This window comes from Gouania willdenowi, chromosome 4 (genome assembly GCF_900634775.1).
Source record: "Gouania willdenowi chromosome 4, fGouWil2.1, whole genome shotgun sequence".
Taxonomy (NCBI): Eukaryota; Metazoa; Chordata; class Actinopteri; order Blenniiformes; family Gobiesocidae; genus Gouania; species Gouania willdenowi.
The window spans coordinates 28255773-28274291 of NC_041047.1; the positions used below are offsets into that span (position 1 = coordinate 28255773).

Here is an 18519-nt window from a genome sequence, read left to right on the forward strand (position 1 = left end):
TGGGCTGCATTGGGATATAAATCACCAAACCGTTTTAAAGTTTTTAGATCTGTAGAAAAAAATAGTAATAAAGCTTTTGATTGTGCAAAGTCAACATTATCTTTATTTCGTCTAATTTTTTTTAATTGTATTTATCTTTTTGTAGAATACACTTATTTTTTCTTTATTTGTATTTTCTACTGTTACACTGTCTTTGCTAATTTGTTGTTTGTAATTTTTCCAATCTGACTCTCGAACAAGCATAAGAATTCCAATGCATCTGTTCTTTTTAACTTGTACATATGGCTATAAACTCTATTCTATTCTATTAGTTTTCATTCTATTCTATTCTATTGTTTTTTATTCTATTCTGTTCTATTTTCTGGGGGACTAGCGATTACTAATTGTTTCCATGCAAGATAATGTGCATGTTCTCCTTGATCACCGCCTGTAGAACAGGAACTAAAGTTTGTCTTTGATGGTTAACTCGTAACTGTCTGATTTTATACTGTGTGAATAGAGGAGACATTAAAAAACCAACTTATGAAAATATTAAGATTTTTTTTCCGCAGAAAGCCCTCAAAGTAGATTGTAAACCAGAAAACCTATAGTTCGTGTTGAGGCAGTTGTTGGTGAAATCTAGCTGCCTTTTTACTTGTTTTTTTAAAAAAATAAATAAATAAAAAGAGGCAGACTTGTATTTCCAGTTATCATAGACATTTTTTGAAGAATCTCATGATGATGACTTGATATGGTTTTAGTTTTAGACTGGCATGAATTCTCAGACTCATATAGCACTTTTTGCACTTCAAATAGGGAAAAAAATGGTCTTACTGAATGTTATTGTTGTCTTTTTTTTATATTCCTGTTGAACTGAAAAGGTCATACCTAGAGTAAGTACATGAAAGTCTAATTGTCTTGTCATCTATACGTGCTTTTTTTCCTGTACAAGGTAACAAGGGATGCTGGAGCACATCCCGAGATAAGCCAATGGGACTCGAACCCACGACTTTTGCAGTGAGAGGCAGCAATGTTTTCTGCCACGTGCCTCTATTACACAAAGCGATGCTGTATGCTCAGTATTTTTATTATGTTTAGACTAGAAATCTTTCCGCTTTAGCTCTTTGTGAAAACAAATAAGATTTGTGCTGACTTCTGACAAGAAAATAATTCATCATTATTGTATATTTTGTTCAACACCGCCATGACTCTAAAACAAATGCACCACATTCTTTGTAGTCGTGACCGAAAGTGGCGAGCGCACACACAATTCATTAAAGTTTAATGAAATGTGTGTGCCCTCGCTTATTGATTAAACCATCTCACTCAATTTATTCCTAGTGTTGCATATGCTTTAAAATGCCACAGAGATTAAAAAAGCCTTGAAAAACAAAGTAAGAACCATACATGCGTGTGTCACTGTGTGTTTGTGCCATAATAATTCAAAAACACATTCTGCTTTTGTTTTGATAGACACTACAAATAAAGGAAGCAGACAACATCTGCGCTGGAGAATTTAGCCCTTATTATAGAATGTGTATTATAAAATGTGTAAATAAAATGTTTTAAGAAGAAAAAAATGCAAATGCTCAATTAAACCCAGAGTAGCTTTGAGTTTAACCTTTTTAAAAACTTGAAAATATTAACCACAAAACTAAGGGACCTGACTAACAGAAAAAAGCTCAAACTACTAAATTTTTTAATTGTTTACGTCATCTTCGAAGGTCTTAATAGTAGCAAGCTCAAAGTTGAATTGTAAGCAGTAGAAAGTACAGATATTTGTTTAAAAAAGTAAGGAGTAAAAGCAAAAAGATGCCAAAAAATAAATACTCAAGTAAAATACAGATTATTCATCAGGATGAGCCATTTGAACAGTAGGATGTAGTTTTAAAAGCCACGATACTGTTTATTACGCGCTATGTGCTGTTTTTACGCACTCGATTTCAGTTTCTGCTCAGAGCGCTCTCACATATTTAAGGAGGTAATGTAACACCAGAGTTCTTCTTCTTCTGTTGGTTCAATGCAGTGTTTTGGTTAATGCTCCCACCGCCGCTATAAAGATAGATAGCATTGATGCAGATCAACGTCTGGGTGACTGAGCTGTCCTTTAAAAACTCGCCATTGAGGACGCACTCTGAATAACCCCACCCACACGGGTCATTTGTGTCAGAATCACAAGCAAAAAGTGAGGAAGCACAAGCTAAAATGTAGGATATGGAAACATTATAAGTCAGTGACGTGCAGTCAGGGTAGGCAAGGTAGGCAGTGCCTACCCAAGAGTGAATTGATATTTTGATTATTTGTTTTAATTATAATATAATTATAAATGATTTATTTTTCCATTTCCAATAGCCTACAGTACCTATAAGTTTGAAAGTGTCAGGATTTTGTGCGCTTCATAGCCCAAATTAGTAAAGAGCGCTATTTCCTGGAACGGCTGCAGTCTCACTCCGCTCTAAGGCAGGAGGAGGCCACGCCCCCTCCCAAAAGCACACGGGTGCTCTGCCTCTGTTCACATAGCATGTTTTTATGTGTTTGAAAACCATTTACAGAAAAAGGCAGCTCTCTACTCTCCTTTTGGACGTAACAGCGATATGCTAAATGCTATACATAAGTTCACAGTGCATTAGTGAATTGATATCACGTGACCACTGCTGCTACGTTCTCAAGCTAGTGGGCGGAATAACACTACAGGCAGGATGACAGCTCTAGAGATGATAAAGAAACCTTCATTTGAGAAAAGATGACAGCTTTTAAAAGATGGGTGACCAACACCTGAGCTACCAGACCTTCAGCAAAGGAAAGGTCAGAAAATTGTTCATACTTTTCACAGTGAATGGAGGGATTGGCTTTGTGGATGCGCCTCGCTGAGGCTGTTCCGAGTTATTGTTGTTGTTATTTTTACCATGTTTCTGTGTTTCCAACAACGGATGTGCTGCCGCGTATGAAATATATCTTGGGAGAGTATGGAGGCTATATTGAATAACTGTTTATGTTTCTTTAATGGTGTTTTATGATGTTGATTTTGTTAGATGGCTAAATGCTTGTTCATGTGGATCTAGTTGAGTTTTTTCTTATTATTAGTTTTAAATTTTGATAAGCGCATTGAAATGACTTTGTTGTAAATTGCTTATAACAAATAAAGTTGAATTAAATTGATTTAAAGCTTGCCAGCTTGAAATTGTCATTGATGGTCTCGATTTGCAACGCCCTGCCTACCCAACCCTAGTGGTCACGGCACGTCACTGTTATAAGTAATATGTTTTATTTTTTAGATGACTTTTTTGGCAAAGTCTAGTTTTTTGTTTGCAATTCACAAATTTTTGCTTGTGTCTTTTAGACACACATCTGATTCCATAGCCGGCCCCTCAGCGCTGCACAGCAGCCACAGTTACATGATGTTTTTTTAATTCGGAATTAGTTATTCCAAATTAAATAATTTGGAATTAAAGTGTTCTGCTTTGTGTTTACATGGAAATAGTAATTCCCGAACTGAGGTTTACATGGAAAACCGGTTTATTCGGCTTTAGTTAATTCCACTTTCGGTCTGGCGGTTGGGGAAGGCTCTGATTGGACAGGGGGCAAACATGACGTATCACGTCTATCGGGAAAAACACACAACAAACCTTTTATTTGATTGTAGTTTTGAAAAAGCAACTCGACAATAACACACAGTTTCAGTTTGGACCACCGAGCGGAAAGAAGATAGGAAATAATCACGGTAAAAAGCCCAGTAAACCTCTGGTAAACAATCACCAGGAATAAATAGTTTCTCCCTGGTAAAGATAGTAACTCTAACAACTGGTAAAATGATAAACTGGTGATATTACAGCCTGTACACGCAGTACAGGGACGCATTTACTACGTCACCGGGTCCTAGTGCCAGGCGTCCGGTGAAGTCTGTGTGTGTCCGTGTGAAAGTCTGCATGTTTATGCCTCCGTCCATCTACTCTTTTCATTATATCCATGTCTTTTAAGGCTCTTATTAAATAGTCTCGACTGGAGTCCAGGCCGCCGCCATCTTGGATTATGTCATCACCAGCGCGTCATCGCAGCAAGCACTCAAGCACAAAACGATCCGAATTAACTTAAAGCGGAATTACTCAATATGAGTGTTTATAAGAAAGAGGAATTATCTAATTTGGAATTAAAATCAGAATAAACCAGCCACTTAATTTGGATTTACTTTAATTTGAAATTAAATTAGCATTAGGAATTAACTGTTTACAAGGTCAGGTTAAATAGGAATTAACTTATATTCTGCTTTAAACAGGAATTAAAGCTCCCATGTAAACGTGGTCAGTGACAGCTGAGCTGTCCTCAACTACTACAATCACAGGGACACACGATCCCTACGTGAAGCTCACGCACGCACACACAGCTCCACAGACACTACAGCACTCACTGGCAAACAGCCCCTGCTGTCCAGCCATTAGCCCTCGAACACCACCTCACGCAGACACAGCGACAAAAGATACATGCACGGTGCACACGCGGTGACAGACGGGAACACACACACGATGTGTCTGTACATACACACATACTGTAGCTTGATGAACCCTCTGATTAGACCAGAATCTCCTCTTTATAGAAGCACAGAGTAACAAACATTCCAACGGAGTTCCACATTGGAGCTGTCAATCAATGCTCACTGACGGCTGTGATTGGAGGAAGTACAGAAACCTCCTCTAACCTTTTATAGGAAGGGCGGGGCCAACAGTGACAATTAGTGATGCATGATGGTCCAAATGATGCCATTTAATTCCTCTCAGCCAATAACAAAAGGAAATTTAATGGCCAGCGTTTAACTCTTGGATGGAAGTCACTCTGATATTTTACAACTAAATACACAAAATTAAAACGCTTTTACTAAAATGTTAAAAGCCGGACTGGAATCAATCAACAGCCCTACTTAAAGCTGCGATATGTAGAATTCTCTCTCTGCTCTGTTTGAAACCGAAACCAAAACTCAACCTCCCTTATCGGTATGTTTTCTGAACTCTCTTAGTGACTTTTTTCTCCTTAGAGACTCGTGACAAATGTATGGACTTTATCTTGTGCTTGTGGAGATTTTTCTGGTCACTCTGTAGTTACTGTCCCGAGCAGCGGCTGATGCCGTGGGCTCGTCCCCACCAGCTCGACTGTGATCTAAGCTGCCTGCCGCTTTGAGCAGACTGACAACCACCACTCTGCATCCAGAATGCAAAACACAAAACAGCTCATGGAGCATATGTTTGTAGAAAGAGCTCTGATAAACTGACACCCAATGTCACGCTCCTGGATTTCTGAACTTCATTTACAGGTCCATGAGAAGGAGCAGAGATTCACTGTCCACTCAGAACACTTTGGATTACAATATGCTCAAAAATTATTATATGTTTTTGACCAAATAATGCCAAAAAAGCAGAAAGAAAAGTAGGTTTGCGGTTTAGTTACTATTTAAAGGGCGTATGTTATGGCTAAATTGACTTTTCTGTGCTTTAAACATCATAAAGTGCTATTTGGGCTTCATATACATGCCCAAAGTGTTTTTTTCATTGATTCCCTCAATCGTTAGTTAGAGGGCGATTTGCTCCTTTCTTTCTGCAGGGTGAGCCCAAACACCTCGCTACAATTTGATGACGTGTTCCCACTTTGATGACGAATTTGACGCGGCACTGAGATGGAGAAGCCACGCCTCCAGGAAGCTCTCTGCCGTGATTGACATATAAACAGACACGAGCATTTCAACGTCCTTCACGCAGTGCTGTGTATGTATTTTCTACAGTCTATGTGTACCAGCGAACGCCCCGCCCCCACGCTCTGTCTCATGTTTATCAAGCAGCATGAGCTCGGCTACGGAGTGGGTGGGAGGAGGGCGGGCCGTCCTCTGGCCCTACGTCACCGTGCGTGGGGGGGGAGAAGGTCAGTGTCCCATCTATAGACACGCCTACTCATGAATATGCATAAGTAGGCTACAAATCAGCCTGTTTGTGTAGAGTTGCTCAGAAAGTGATAAAATAAACCTCAAATTTTGGGGTTCTTGACATAGGACCTTTAAGTCTCAGGGGCCAAATCAGACCCCTTGGAGCATCAAATTTGGCCCCCAGGAGAAAATTAAAATGACACAGAAAACATAAATTACTGAGTAAATTACCAACGAATACAGTTGTAGATATTTCAGCCTGTCTGAATAATATACAAATTCAATCAAACTCTAAAATATTTGCAGAGGCTTGTAGTTTTCCCGCGCTTGTATCGCATGATAGCGCTCGTTTCTAATCACCAATTGTTGAAAGAAATTGCAATTTTCCTCAAATTATTACACAACATTTCCCTAAATTAAATAAAAATAGAGGTTGTTCAGTCACTTATTGCGGGGATATTGTAGGTGTCCTACATATTGCATATATGATTTATATGAAGAAGTGCAAACTAGGGCACGTTGATTTTGAAATTACTCATTTTTCTGCCTAAAATGTATGACCCAGTTGTGATCAAACTGGTTCCCATTTTGACCCTGAACTTAAATGAGTTTGAAATCCGTGTAGGTGGGCTTAACTCCACCAGTCTGGATCCAAGGAAGTGAGCAGGGACTATAAGCAATGATGGGACTGGACTGTGCAGTGATCATTTGTGAGTAAAGTTAGAAGAGTAACGCCATCTGCTGGATGGAGGCGAACAACCAACCCAGCTATACTGCAAAGCGTTAACCACAACCTACAAAACCCTTATTTTGTTTGATAATTGACAAAACATTTGGAAGTATTGACACAAGTAAAAATGAATGGACGTTTTTTCAAGAATTTTACAGGTTCAAAGTTGGTTGTCACGTGTTTCTTTATCATTGCACCTTTATATCCCCCTCTGCTGCCAATGTAAGTTTGTCCATGAAAGTCTATGAAGTTTTTAAATCCTTAAAATATTATATATTATTATTTTTTGTATCTTAAATTTACATGATGTGTTTTACTGTGTTGCTTCACATTGTGAGGCAGTGGTTCCCAACCTTCTTTGTCTATGTTTTTATATCAAATCCCATTTTGATTTTTATGTTAAATCCCATGTATCTCCTTATCATATTATTAGTAGTCATTTAGATTATTTATATCCATCGACAAGAAATTAATCCCTAAAGCCTTGCTGTGATTTTTGGGAATATTCAAGAATATAAACGTTTCATTAGAATTTTTTATTGGAATTAACTGGAAATCTGGAGTCATTTTGAATAACTATATCAAACATAGATTGCAGCGAGTTAATTTTGTCTTTAAAAAAATAATAATAATAACATGTTAAGGTTTAATTTATTCATGTTTTGATGTATCCTTACAAGTTCTTTCATAAAGAAAGCATCAGAAATTTTTACTTTAAGATATTATGGAACAGCCTGAAAGCACAACAAAAGCATTCACTTCATAAACATCTGGTCACAGTACAGTGAGAATGGGATGAGGATGCCACTAATAGGGCTATTACATCTGTAGGCCTATTACATCATTGGCTAGTCTAATTTAATTGAAATTATTACCATTGTTGGTTTTTTGTATTGTATTCATGTATATCTTAAGTCACTGATTATTAGAAAGTCATTTTTTTTCACTATTCTGTTTAGTACTTATTGTGTATTTCTAGAAGTCCAAACAGACAAAATCAATATGGTGAAAATTGTATAATTAAGAAATGGGGGTGGGATTCAATATAATCTTCCCACTCCTTTTTGAGCAAACATATTATTGGAATTCTAAGTGTACATGGTTCGTATATATTAAAATTCATTTTTAACATCTGTGTTGGAGTTTCCTTGTAAACAAATAGTTGTTTTTTTTTCTTTTTCCTGCTTAAAAGAATAAATAAATAAATAAATGGAATGAAATGAAAGATGTGCAAAATTTTCTGACCCACTTCTGCGGCGCCTGAACGTGTTTTTGAGACGCGTATTGTTTACGTCATTACGTCGGAAGTATCTGGTATAAATCCTTGTTTTCTGACGTCAGCGCCCTCTTCCCTGCCTATGCCCTCGTGAGGTGGGCAGTGTAACATTTGGTGTCTCTTTTTTCCACCAAGAGAATCCAAAACCATCCGTCAAAATGGTGAGTCCCCGGCGTCTGTTGAGAACATATACAAACTCGAGACAAGTAGAGGCGTAATCCACGCCAATAATGAATTGTGTTCGTAAACAAATGCGTTTACGATCCTAGATTGTAGCTGGACGGCTATTATTGAAAACGGCCACCATTTTGTCAGCTGTGCTGCTTGGATTCAGTGTAGCAAAGAATCATCCACTAACAAGTTAGGGCTTGAGACTGATGAGGAAAAAAAATAATACACATACGTGTTATGTTGTGCTTATTTATTTAGATTCTGAACCACATTTGCTTCCTCTAATGTTAGACTATAGAGCTCCAGTCCTGCGGGCGTTTTTGTATCCCGCCTGTTCAGGAGCTAATAGTCAGTAATGCTTTAGTAGAACCTGTAGGTGTTCGTGCGTTTGGACTTGGTTTCCGTGTGCGTTAGCATGCACATTGGTCCATATGTTACGTAAAGAAGTTATGGGATGAAAAGCGACATGCCGGTATGAAGGCCCGGCTGATGCTAACAGTTAGCTTAGTCTTAAAGTCTGTACACGTGGCCTATTCATCCCATCGTGAAACGCCGGGTGTTTCGGCTTCACGAACAGAATAACCGGTTTGTGGTCCTATAGTCGATACAATAGGCATTCACGTCCGCTTTGCCTAATTATCTAACCAAGGCTAAAGGTTAACTTGATATATTCCCAGGCCGAGCGCAGACAACAATAACGTCATCCCTGCTGATGGCGGACACCCGCCGACCAGGGTGGAGGTGCAGCACACGTTATCTAAACTCAGAAACACGTTCAATGGCTGCAAGGGCTGTCAATGACGCACATAACAACTGGCTGACTGGTGCTTTACAGGAGTTTGTCTTTGTCACACTCCCTGTATGGCAAAATGGAACCTGTTCATCCTGTTAATAAAAGCTAATTTTGAAAACGACTGGCCTGTTGGAATGAAGGTTAAAAGTGTTTAAAATAATAATAAAAGATAAACTAAACTTGATTTAGCTTCATCTCATTGAAAGAGTCAGTGGTTCAGCAGCCTTTAAATGTCTCCTAAGTCTGACACGCCCGAATTAAGTGTTATCAAGCAGCTCTATAGGAAATCAGCCTCCTGGCCTCTACGTCCTGATTTGTCGATTTGAATTTGTAACCATATAAACTCAGATTGTGCAGTTGGGCTGGGCAATATTGAGATTAAAGGTATATAGCGTGGACTGCTGCTGGTCAATATTTTTGGGGTGTTTTTATAGGATAGTAGTGAAAAAATACAAATTTTATTTTCTATCTCTGAAAGACAATAATTTGAAAAGGTGTCCTATGAACAGTGACACTATTTTAGTGCAACATTTCTGTAAATAAGTGTCAACATACCAATGTAAACAAATAAGTATCTCCAATAGTGCTTTCTGTAAACAAAAAATAGGGTCTTTCTTACCAGTGATGCCATTATAGTGTAATATTCCAGTAAACAATATATTGGTTCCTTTAACAAACAGTGAAAAGCTTTCTGTGAAGACCTATCTGCACATTTTAGTGAAAAAGCAGAAAAGGTTTTGAAAATAATAAAATAAATCTTTATTGCAAAATATATATATATTATTGAATCAATACTTGGCGCAAGCATATCGATAATCGAATGTGTGTGTGTGGGGGGGGGAGAATTGCGATATATCGAGATATTGTCACACTCCTGTTATTGAAACTCATAGGTCGGTCTGATCCTCAGAGATATTTGAGTGACACATACACAGATTCCTAGCTTTATAGATAAGATAGCAAATTACAATGTTGAATATCACAAAATGCTTTTATATTTTTTGGCTTATTTGGTATAAAAACTCGTTTTACAGGTTATTGTTTTTTCTTCTCAGAACAGCATGAAAAGCTCAGTTCGATTGATTGCTGAGTGCGTCATAACCCAGACCTTCTCCTAAACAAGCCACACTACAGAACTCACTCACACATGCTGTTTTTTTATGGTCGAAAAAGCCAAAAGTGCCACATTTTGTGCAACGGTCTGTTAAGAAACGTGGCATTTTGGAACAGCAAATTTAATCCTAAATTGTTTTTCTGGTCAGACTTCATTTGAATTAAAAAAATATCAAGATTTATATTGTGTATCGCCATTTTGAGAAAAATATTAACATTAATTTTGGTTCATATCGCCCAGCCCTATTGTGCAATTTAATACAACTCCTGGTAATCACCCAATATTGCTTTTTTCTTCTTCAGGTGAACTTCACCGTAGACCAGATCCGTAACATCATGGACAAGAAGGCCAACATCCGTAACATGTCTGTGATTGCGCACGTGGATCACGGAAAATCGACTTTGACGGATTCGCTGGTGTCGAAGGCTGGAATCATCGCCTCCGCCCGTGCTGGAGAAACACGATTCACTGATACACGCAAAGATGAGCAGGAACGTTGCATCACCATCAAATCCACGTGAGTTTGACTGAAAACTGAGCAAGTACTGACCACAGCCATTATATAAACATGTAGAGGCTTTGTTCATGTGGTTGTAGAAAATAATCTTAATGCCGGAACCCATCCGTTCCTATCAAGTAAAATTAAATGTCTGTTTAGTATTTGTTAAAGCTGCAGTAAAAGATTAATCTATCTTTTTTTTTTTTTTAACTGATTGTTTATGTAAGAAATTCCACATTTTGCTGTCTTTCTGCTTCTTGATCTTCTTTCAATGACTGAAAAATTTATGCAGCACAAAAATCCTCTTGAGCTTTTACTGAACATTGTAAATAAACATGCAACAAAATTTCACATGATCTTTTCAATATTACTTGAATAGAGGCTTAATAAACACAACCATAGTGCTAAATTGAGGTTAAACTAAAGTTTTTCTGTAAGTTCAACAATAAAATGTTTTGCATTAATCTTACAAAGTAAATCACAACAGGAATGTAATTGGGTATAATATTGTGCAATGGTTGTAGTTATGTTTTCACACCAATATCTGTTCAGCACGTTTGACTACAAAAATAATTCATTAACTAATGCTGGAATATTATTTAAAGTAATCTTTGCTTATGATTTCTAAGTGTTTTATCAATGTTTATGCAGTTAATTTTGTTTTATTTGAATTAACAAGTTTTTCCTACTTTTTTTTTTTTTTAGCTTTCAGATGTTATAAAACATTTAAGTTACATGTGATTTAATTCCTCTTGAGTCTAATACAAACAGAAAGGTTCCTATTTAAAAACACTGATCACGGAGGTAGCTCAAGTCCTAACATGTCCTATAGTTAGCTCATGGTTAAATCATCAAACTTCCCGTAAGTAAAATCAATACCATCACAAATGTTTAAAAGCAAATGAGGGTAATTGTGTATGCGCACTGACTTGTGGGCCTTTAAAGTTAACCTGGCTTTTTAGTGAGTTCTTCCTTCTTCATGCTTTAGCTTGTTTGGGACTGTGAGACGTCTCCGCCTAAAACTACACAAAACAATGCAAGGTGGTGACGTGCGATTGTTGTGTAACTTGTGTTCCGCTGATGTACCAATATGGTTCAGGCATGTTTTCTAGAAATGAACAATATTTAGGATGCCTCAATTCATCGTGAAAATCGGTAATCATGACATCCCTACTGCTGACCGCTTCATCCTTCTTTGGGTAACTAGATGATGGTTCAATAGCGATGGTAAGGGCAGCGGTGCTTCACCAAAAGAGCTGAAATAAAAACGGATGACTTGCATCAGCTAATTTTCTTGAGCTGTTTTGACCGTTTGATTGACTACTCATTTCAAGCCTAATTTTTTGGAACAATACTACTTTCTAAATGAGTTGGTGCTTCATTTGTTAAATAGATTTATTTGCACAGTAAAATACCTTATTGGGTCATCAGTATTTTTGTGCTACTTATATTTAATAAATTGTGGTTTGCACATTTGTAATTCCCACTAACCAGTGATTTTTAAATTAGCTTTTGTTGTATAACTACCACCATGTTGAATCAATGTAAGATATATCAATTTTTTTGTGTGTTTTTGTTTTACCTGGCTGTCATTCATGGGAAATGGATTCAGTGTAGTAGATAAATTGTGAATTTTTTCAGTGTTTGGTATCGTGGATGAAATTTCACACAATATATTGATTATTGTCGCATCTCGATAATATCGATATCGTGATATATCTTTTTGGGAGGTACCTGGCGATACCCAACCCTAAAGTGGTTTAAACTAACACTTAGTCAAAAACCACATTGTTTTTGTTTTTTTCACCTGATGCTTTGGAGAACATTTTTATTTTCTGTATTTAAAAATCATTGTTTAAAATAAAAAAATAAATTGTTCTGTGTGGCATTTTTAAGGCACTAGTTGGCAGCATAGAAGAGAATAAAAGAAACAGTATAATAATGTTGTACTTAACACTTATTTGATGCAGGTGTTTAACATGCTCAATACAAGACCCAGGTTGATCAAACTGTGTTTAATGTGTCCTACAGCGCCATCTCCCTGTACTACGAGCTGAATGAAACTGACTTGGCCTTCATTAAGCAGAGCAAAGATGGTTGTGGCTTCTTGATCAACCTGATTGACTCTCCAGGGCACGTCGACTTCTCCTCTGAAGTCACTGCTGCTCTCCGTGTCACTGATGGAGCCCTTGTAGTTGTGGACTGCGTCTCAGGTACCAAAAAATAACTTTTCTTCTTCCACATTAATTATTTGTCCACTTTTTTTTTTGCTCTACTTTTCACCTCAAATGTCTATCTCGCATAAAATAACTAAAAAAAAAAAATAATCACAACCTATTTATAGAAATGTTAACTTAATTGTAAAGAATTTTCATAACTGGGGTCTTACGCTATTTTGCTAATAATCTTTTGCAAGTTTTCCGCGCATCCTTAAAAGGCTTCAAGTGGTATTAAAATGTCTTAACTCTGTTTTGTGTCCTTAAATGTTAACAGCTGGTTTGTCGGATTTAACTGATTTACGACATTATAGACCCATTTCGTGACGTATGCATTCTAAATTAGGTGCATGCATGTGTAAACTCGTTGCTAAACAACCCGAGGACTGCATTGGCACGCGATTGAAACATGTTTTTTTTTTTTTTGTATTAAAACAATGTCATACATGGCAGTCACGTGTCTCATGTTTGTCCACATTGAATATCTGCGGTGTGAGAGGTTGTAATTCTGGGACCGATGGAAGCTAGCTACTGGCTGAAAAAATACACCCCCAGTCTTACTTTTTAGTAGCAAGAAGCGTTAGTTAATAAGTAAAGGCGAAAAGTTCACCCACATCGCGAAAAAGCGCCGATGGCGCATTCACACCAAAAGCGTCAGATGCAGATACACAATATATGATGGGAGCGCTTCTAGGAGCGTCTCAAGGTTCAGAGTAATGGAGGAAAAAACACTATCTTGAGACAGCTAAACAGGTGCTTTTCCACTGGAATAGAGCGCCTGTAATTGATCTCCTGGTAGGAGATGCCAATGAGTCGTCAAACTGGGCCCGGGAGAGACGGAAGTAGCGCTGAAAGCAATTTCTCAACACAATGTTCCCCACCACTTCAGTCACTGGGTGAATTATGATGGTCACCACAGTATCGTCCATTGTATGAACGCCACCGGCAACAGAAAAGCCCCTCCCCAAAATGCGCTTTCCACCTTGTTTGGACGTGCGTCCAGAGTGTCTGATTCAATGAGCACAAGCATCCAACTAGGGGCGTGAGGCAAGACTGATGCCCAAAACGTATTTGGTGTGAATGTCGAATAACTACCTGAAGAGGCTGAAAGAAAGACTCGACCCTGTGATGGCACAGCTCATCACCAAATCAAACACGCTTGGCTGCTTTCACATGAGTCCAGAACAGGAAAAGGTAGCAAATAAAACTCCTAGATTTGTCCCGGTATGTGTTGACAAGGCACTTTTGGGATTGCTTCAGTCTGACAGAAAAACCCATTCAGTGGCAGCTTGTTTTTGATGCCCCAACTCCAATCGTACATTATCAGCAGCAACAAGCAGTAGTTAAAAAATGAAAGTGCAGAGTAGGCAACAACTAGCAGCGCCACTGCCGAGTACTGTTGTAGCGGTGCGTTTCAAAAATCAGCGTAGTCATTCACAAGCAGCTTTGTGCCTCCATTGTGTCATGTGTAAAATGTTCTATGTATATGATAAAATGGATATATAAATTATATAGTATCATGGTTGATAAATATTTTGTTCAGGTTTGTGTTCGGTACTCTTGATTCAGCAGTAGTGATCAAACTAGAATTACTCCTCTTCACTCTGTTCATAAGAGTGATCATATCTCATGTTAAGAAATTATTTATATATATTTATTTATTTCTCGATTGTTGTTTTTGCCAGGTGTTTGTGTACAGACTGAGACTGTCCTCCGTCAGGCCATTGGTGAGCGCATTAAGCCAGTCCTGATGATGAACAAGATGGACCGTGCCTTGTTGGAGCTGCAGCTGGAGCCTGAAGACTTGTTCCAAACTTTCCAGCGTATCGTTGAGACAGTCAACGTGATCATTTCCACTTATGGAGAAGATGAAGGAGGACCAATGGGAAACATCATGGTGAGTGCATTCCAACTCAGTTGTCTCTCAATGCCTAAATATTCTGTTATATACACATTTTACATTTTGAAATGAATTAAATATAACTGTTTTGGGTTTTAATATAAAGCTGTGAAACTCAATTTTGCTAATATAGCATTTAATCCCTAGGTGGATCCAGTGATTGGTACCATTGGCTTTGGCTCTGGCCTCCATGGCTGGGCATTTACCCTGAAGCAGTTTGCTGAGATGTATGCTGCCAAGTTTGCAGCTAAGGGAAATGCCCAGATGACACCAGCAGAGCACTGCAAAAAGGTGGAAGACATGATGAAAAAGCTGTGGGGTGACAGGTATGCTTCCAAAACCACCTGGCTGTAAAACTGGAATTGAGTTGTCTTCCTCTGAAATGTTAAACCTTTTATATTAAATTATTTATCCCATCCAACATCTTTGATTAAAGGTACTTTGATGCTACATCTGGAAAGTTTGTGAAGAATGCCATTGGAGCTGATGGCACAAAGTATCCTCGTACTTTCTGTGCTCTTGTCCTCGACCCAATTTACAAGGTAATAAAATGAACTGTTGAAAATGTGGCGTCTTCAAAATGCATAACTTTAAAGCCTAGTGTTTTGTTAAATATTGGTAAATTCAGTCTAGTTCTGTAGATGTGCCTGCAAGTGATGATTTAACCATTCTTCACTTTGACCTGAAAAACTAGTGATGATGATCAATAACCTGAGTAGGCACGGACTGCAAAAACACCTGAATGTTCTGTCCAGGAGTGCGTGATTCCCTGCTAATTGATGTAAAACTTGTGCCAGGTGTTTGACGCAATCATGAACTTCAAGAAGGATGAGACTGAGAAACTGATCCAGAAGATGGACATCAAGCTGGATACTGAGGACAAGGAGAAGGAGGGTAAACCTCTCCTGAAGGCTGTCATGCGTCGCTGGCTCCCTGCTGGAGAAGCTCTCCTGCAGATGATCACCATTCACCTGCCTTCTCCCGTCACTGCCCAGAAGTATCGTTGTGAGCTGCTTTATGAGGGACCAGGAGATGATGAAGCTGCCATGGGTATGGATTTATGACATTTTAACCATACAAATAAGAAGCTAGTTGTGCTCTGGGTTTTTGCAATTTATTTTAATTTGTCCTTTAGGTATCAAGAACTGTGACTCCAAGGCTCCCCTGATGATGTACATCTCAAAGATGGTACCAACTAGTGACAAAGGTCGCTTCTATGCTTTTGGTCGTGTGTTCTCTGGGTCTGTATCCACTGGACTCAAGGTGCGCATCATGGGGCCCAACTTTGTACCTGGAAAGAAGGACGATCTTTACCTGAAGGCCATTCAGAGGTTGGTGTAAAGGTAGTTTGTGATTGCACATCAAACAATTTTATAAGCCTTTAACACCCTTCTTGTTCTTAGGACCATCTTGATGATGGGTCGCTATGTTGAGCCCATTGAAGACGTGCCTTGTGGTAACATCGTGGGTCTGGTTGGAGTGGACCAGTACCTCGTCAAGACGGGAACCATCACCACTTATGAGCAGTCACACAACATGCGAGTGATGAAGTTCAGTGTCAGCCCAGTGGTTCGAGTTGCTGTGGAGGCCAAGAACCCCGCTGACCTGCCCAAGCTGGTGGAAGGCTTGAAGCGTCTGTCAAAGTCTGATCCCATGGTGCAGTGTATCATTGAAGAGTCAGGAGAGCACATTGTTGCTGGAGCTGGAGAGCTGCATCTTGAGATCTGTCTGAAGGATCTGGAGGAGGATCATGCTTGCATTCCACTCAAGGTGATGTTATGACTTTAGAGTAAGTCACAATATTCAACTTGTATATTTGCCTAATGGTATTAATGAGTGTTTTTTGTATATCTCCCCACTACAGAAATCTGATCCTGTTGTGTCCTACAGAGAGACAGTCAGCGCAGAATCATCTGTGATGTGTCTGTCAAAGTCTCCCAACAAGCACAATCGACTGTTCATGAAGGCCCGTCCCTTCCCAGAAGGCCTGGCCGAAGACATTGAGAAGGGTGACGTTACTGCTCGTCAGGAACTCAAAACCCGCGCTCGCTACCTTGCTGACAAGTTTGATTGGGATGTCGGTGAGGCCAGGAAGATCTGGTGCTTTGGCCCTGATGGAACTGGTCCTAACCTGCTGATGGATGTTACAAAGGGTGTCCAGTACCTTAATGAGATCAAGGACAGTGTGGTGGCTGGTTTCCAGTGGGCAGTAAAGGAGGTAAGGGCTAATGATGCAGATTTGAGACACTTTACAAAGCCACAATGTAAATTAAGGACTTTCGTCTGTGTGTCTTTGTTTAGGGTGTGCTTTGTGAAGAGAACATGCGTGCTGTTCGCTTCGACGTCCATGATGTGACCCTGCATACAGATGCTATTCATCGTGGAGGTGGCCAGATTATCCCCACTGCTCGTAGAGTTCTATACGCCTGCGAGCTTACAGCAGATCCCAGAATGATGGAGCCCATCTACCTGGTGGAAATCCAGGTGAGCCACCCTACTACATTTCATCAAATATTGGCCAAACTTACCCTTTTTACCCATATAAAGTGCTTTAAGGTGCCGATTATGTTTTTTGACTGGTTTTTGTTTACTTTCCAGTGTCCTGAGATTGCAATTGGTGGAATCTACGGCGTGCTGACCAGGCGGCGTGGTCATGTGTTTGAAGAGAGCAGGGTTATGGGAACACCCATGTATATCATCAAGGCCTACCTGCCTGTCATGGAGTCATTTGGTAAGTTTTTTTTTTTTTTTTTTTTTTTTTTTTTTAATATTCTTACCAACATTTGTATATTGGTTTTCAATGCAGATGGGTCTTTAGCAGTATGGCAGCCAAACTGGCAAAGCAAATGTAGTACAGATCTTGGTAGTTGGACTTGTACTGATGTGGTCTACTTGGCATGTGTGAAAATACACTTGGAGGTGTTCTGTTGTGTTTTTATTTTATATTTAAAGCATGTACTTGATTCTAAAACTGAAACGCTTTGGTCCCAGGTTTCACAGCTGACCTTCGCTCCAACACTGGTGGTCAGGCCTTCCCACAGTGTGTGTTCGACCATTGGCAGATTCTCCCTGGAGACCCAATGGATCCTTCATCCAAGCCTGGCATCGTTGTCGCAGAAACACGCAAACGTAAAGGTCTGAAGGAAGGTATCCCAGCCCTGGACAACTACCTGGACAAATTGTAATGGCTTGAATCTCCATTTCAACCCCCTGGCTCTGTTCTCATTCCTTCCTACCCAGCAAAATAATATGGGACCGGACTGTACAGAAAACAACTGTTTGCCAAAAAGACCGACAATATTGAAGAAATAACTACAAAAAGTGTAAACAATTAATAAAAGAAAATAAAAACTTGACCTTCAGCTTGTTTTCTTTTTTTCAAATTGTATGAATTTTGCATCGTTTTTTTTTTTTTTTTTTTTTTTTTTTTTTCATACATCAGACTTCCATTTGTAGGATCTTAACATATGATGTAAAGATGCGGTGGATGTTTGATACACCTAACCTTTGGGGCACCTTCGGGAACCAGACATGTACTTCCTGCTTATTCAGTGTTTTAAATTCTCTCTCACTCAGTTTAAAGCCTAGTTGTATGAACTTTAGACAGGAGTTTTATGTTCATAATTCCATGATCACTATTGCAAGATGTATAGAAAGGGAGATATAAAATGTACCAGCACTCTGAGTTTGGGACCAATTTGGTCCTTAACTCCCATTATAACCACATGTTATGGACATACTGTTATTCTGACTAAAGTTTTTCCCAAAAATACCTAGTAAATCTACCTTTAGAATACATCAGGGTCAGCACTTTATTACAAAGTGTCTGTGGAGAACAGTTGTTCGTACCTTGCAATAAAAAATCTGAAAACCATACAAATGGTCTTGATGTGTTGGGATACACAGGATAGAGTGGTTGAGAATATATTTTGTGTT

The 18519-nt window shown here is 38.9% G+C and overlaps 1 protein-coding gene and 1 non-coding gene across 2 annotated transcripts; both read left to right on the plus strand.

Annotated features, from left to right (window-relative positions):
* The first annotated feature begins 7965 nt into the window (after positions 1 to 7965).
* Positions 7966 to 17936, plus strand: LOC114461675 (elongation factor 2-like). The gene is made up of 13 exons (XM_028443930.1): positions 7966 to 8051; positions 10271 to 10485; positions 12499 to 12680; positions 14369 to 14580; positions 14731 to 14909; positions 15020 to 15125; positions 15381 to 15633; positions 15719 to 15914; positions 15987 to 16353; positions 16448 to 16801; positions 16885 to 17067; positions 17182 to 17314; positions 17575 to 17936. The coding sequence occupies exons 1-13, from the start codon at positions 8049 to 8051 to the stop codon at positions 17766 to 17768; spliced, it is 2577 nt and encodes an 858-aa protein (XP_028299731.1). The 5' UTR covers positions 7966 to 8048; the 3' UTR covers positions 17769 to 17936.
* Positions 15233 to 15300, plus strand: LOC114462717 (small nucleolar RNA SNORD37). Its single transcript, XR_003674022.1, has one exon. It is a non-coding gene; the product is annotated as a small nucleolar RNA SNORD37 (small nucleolar RNA).
* Positions 17937 to 18519: the final 583 nt, after the last annotated feature.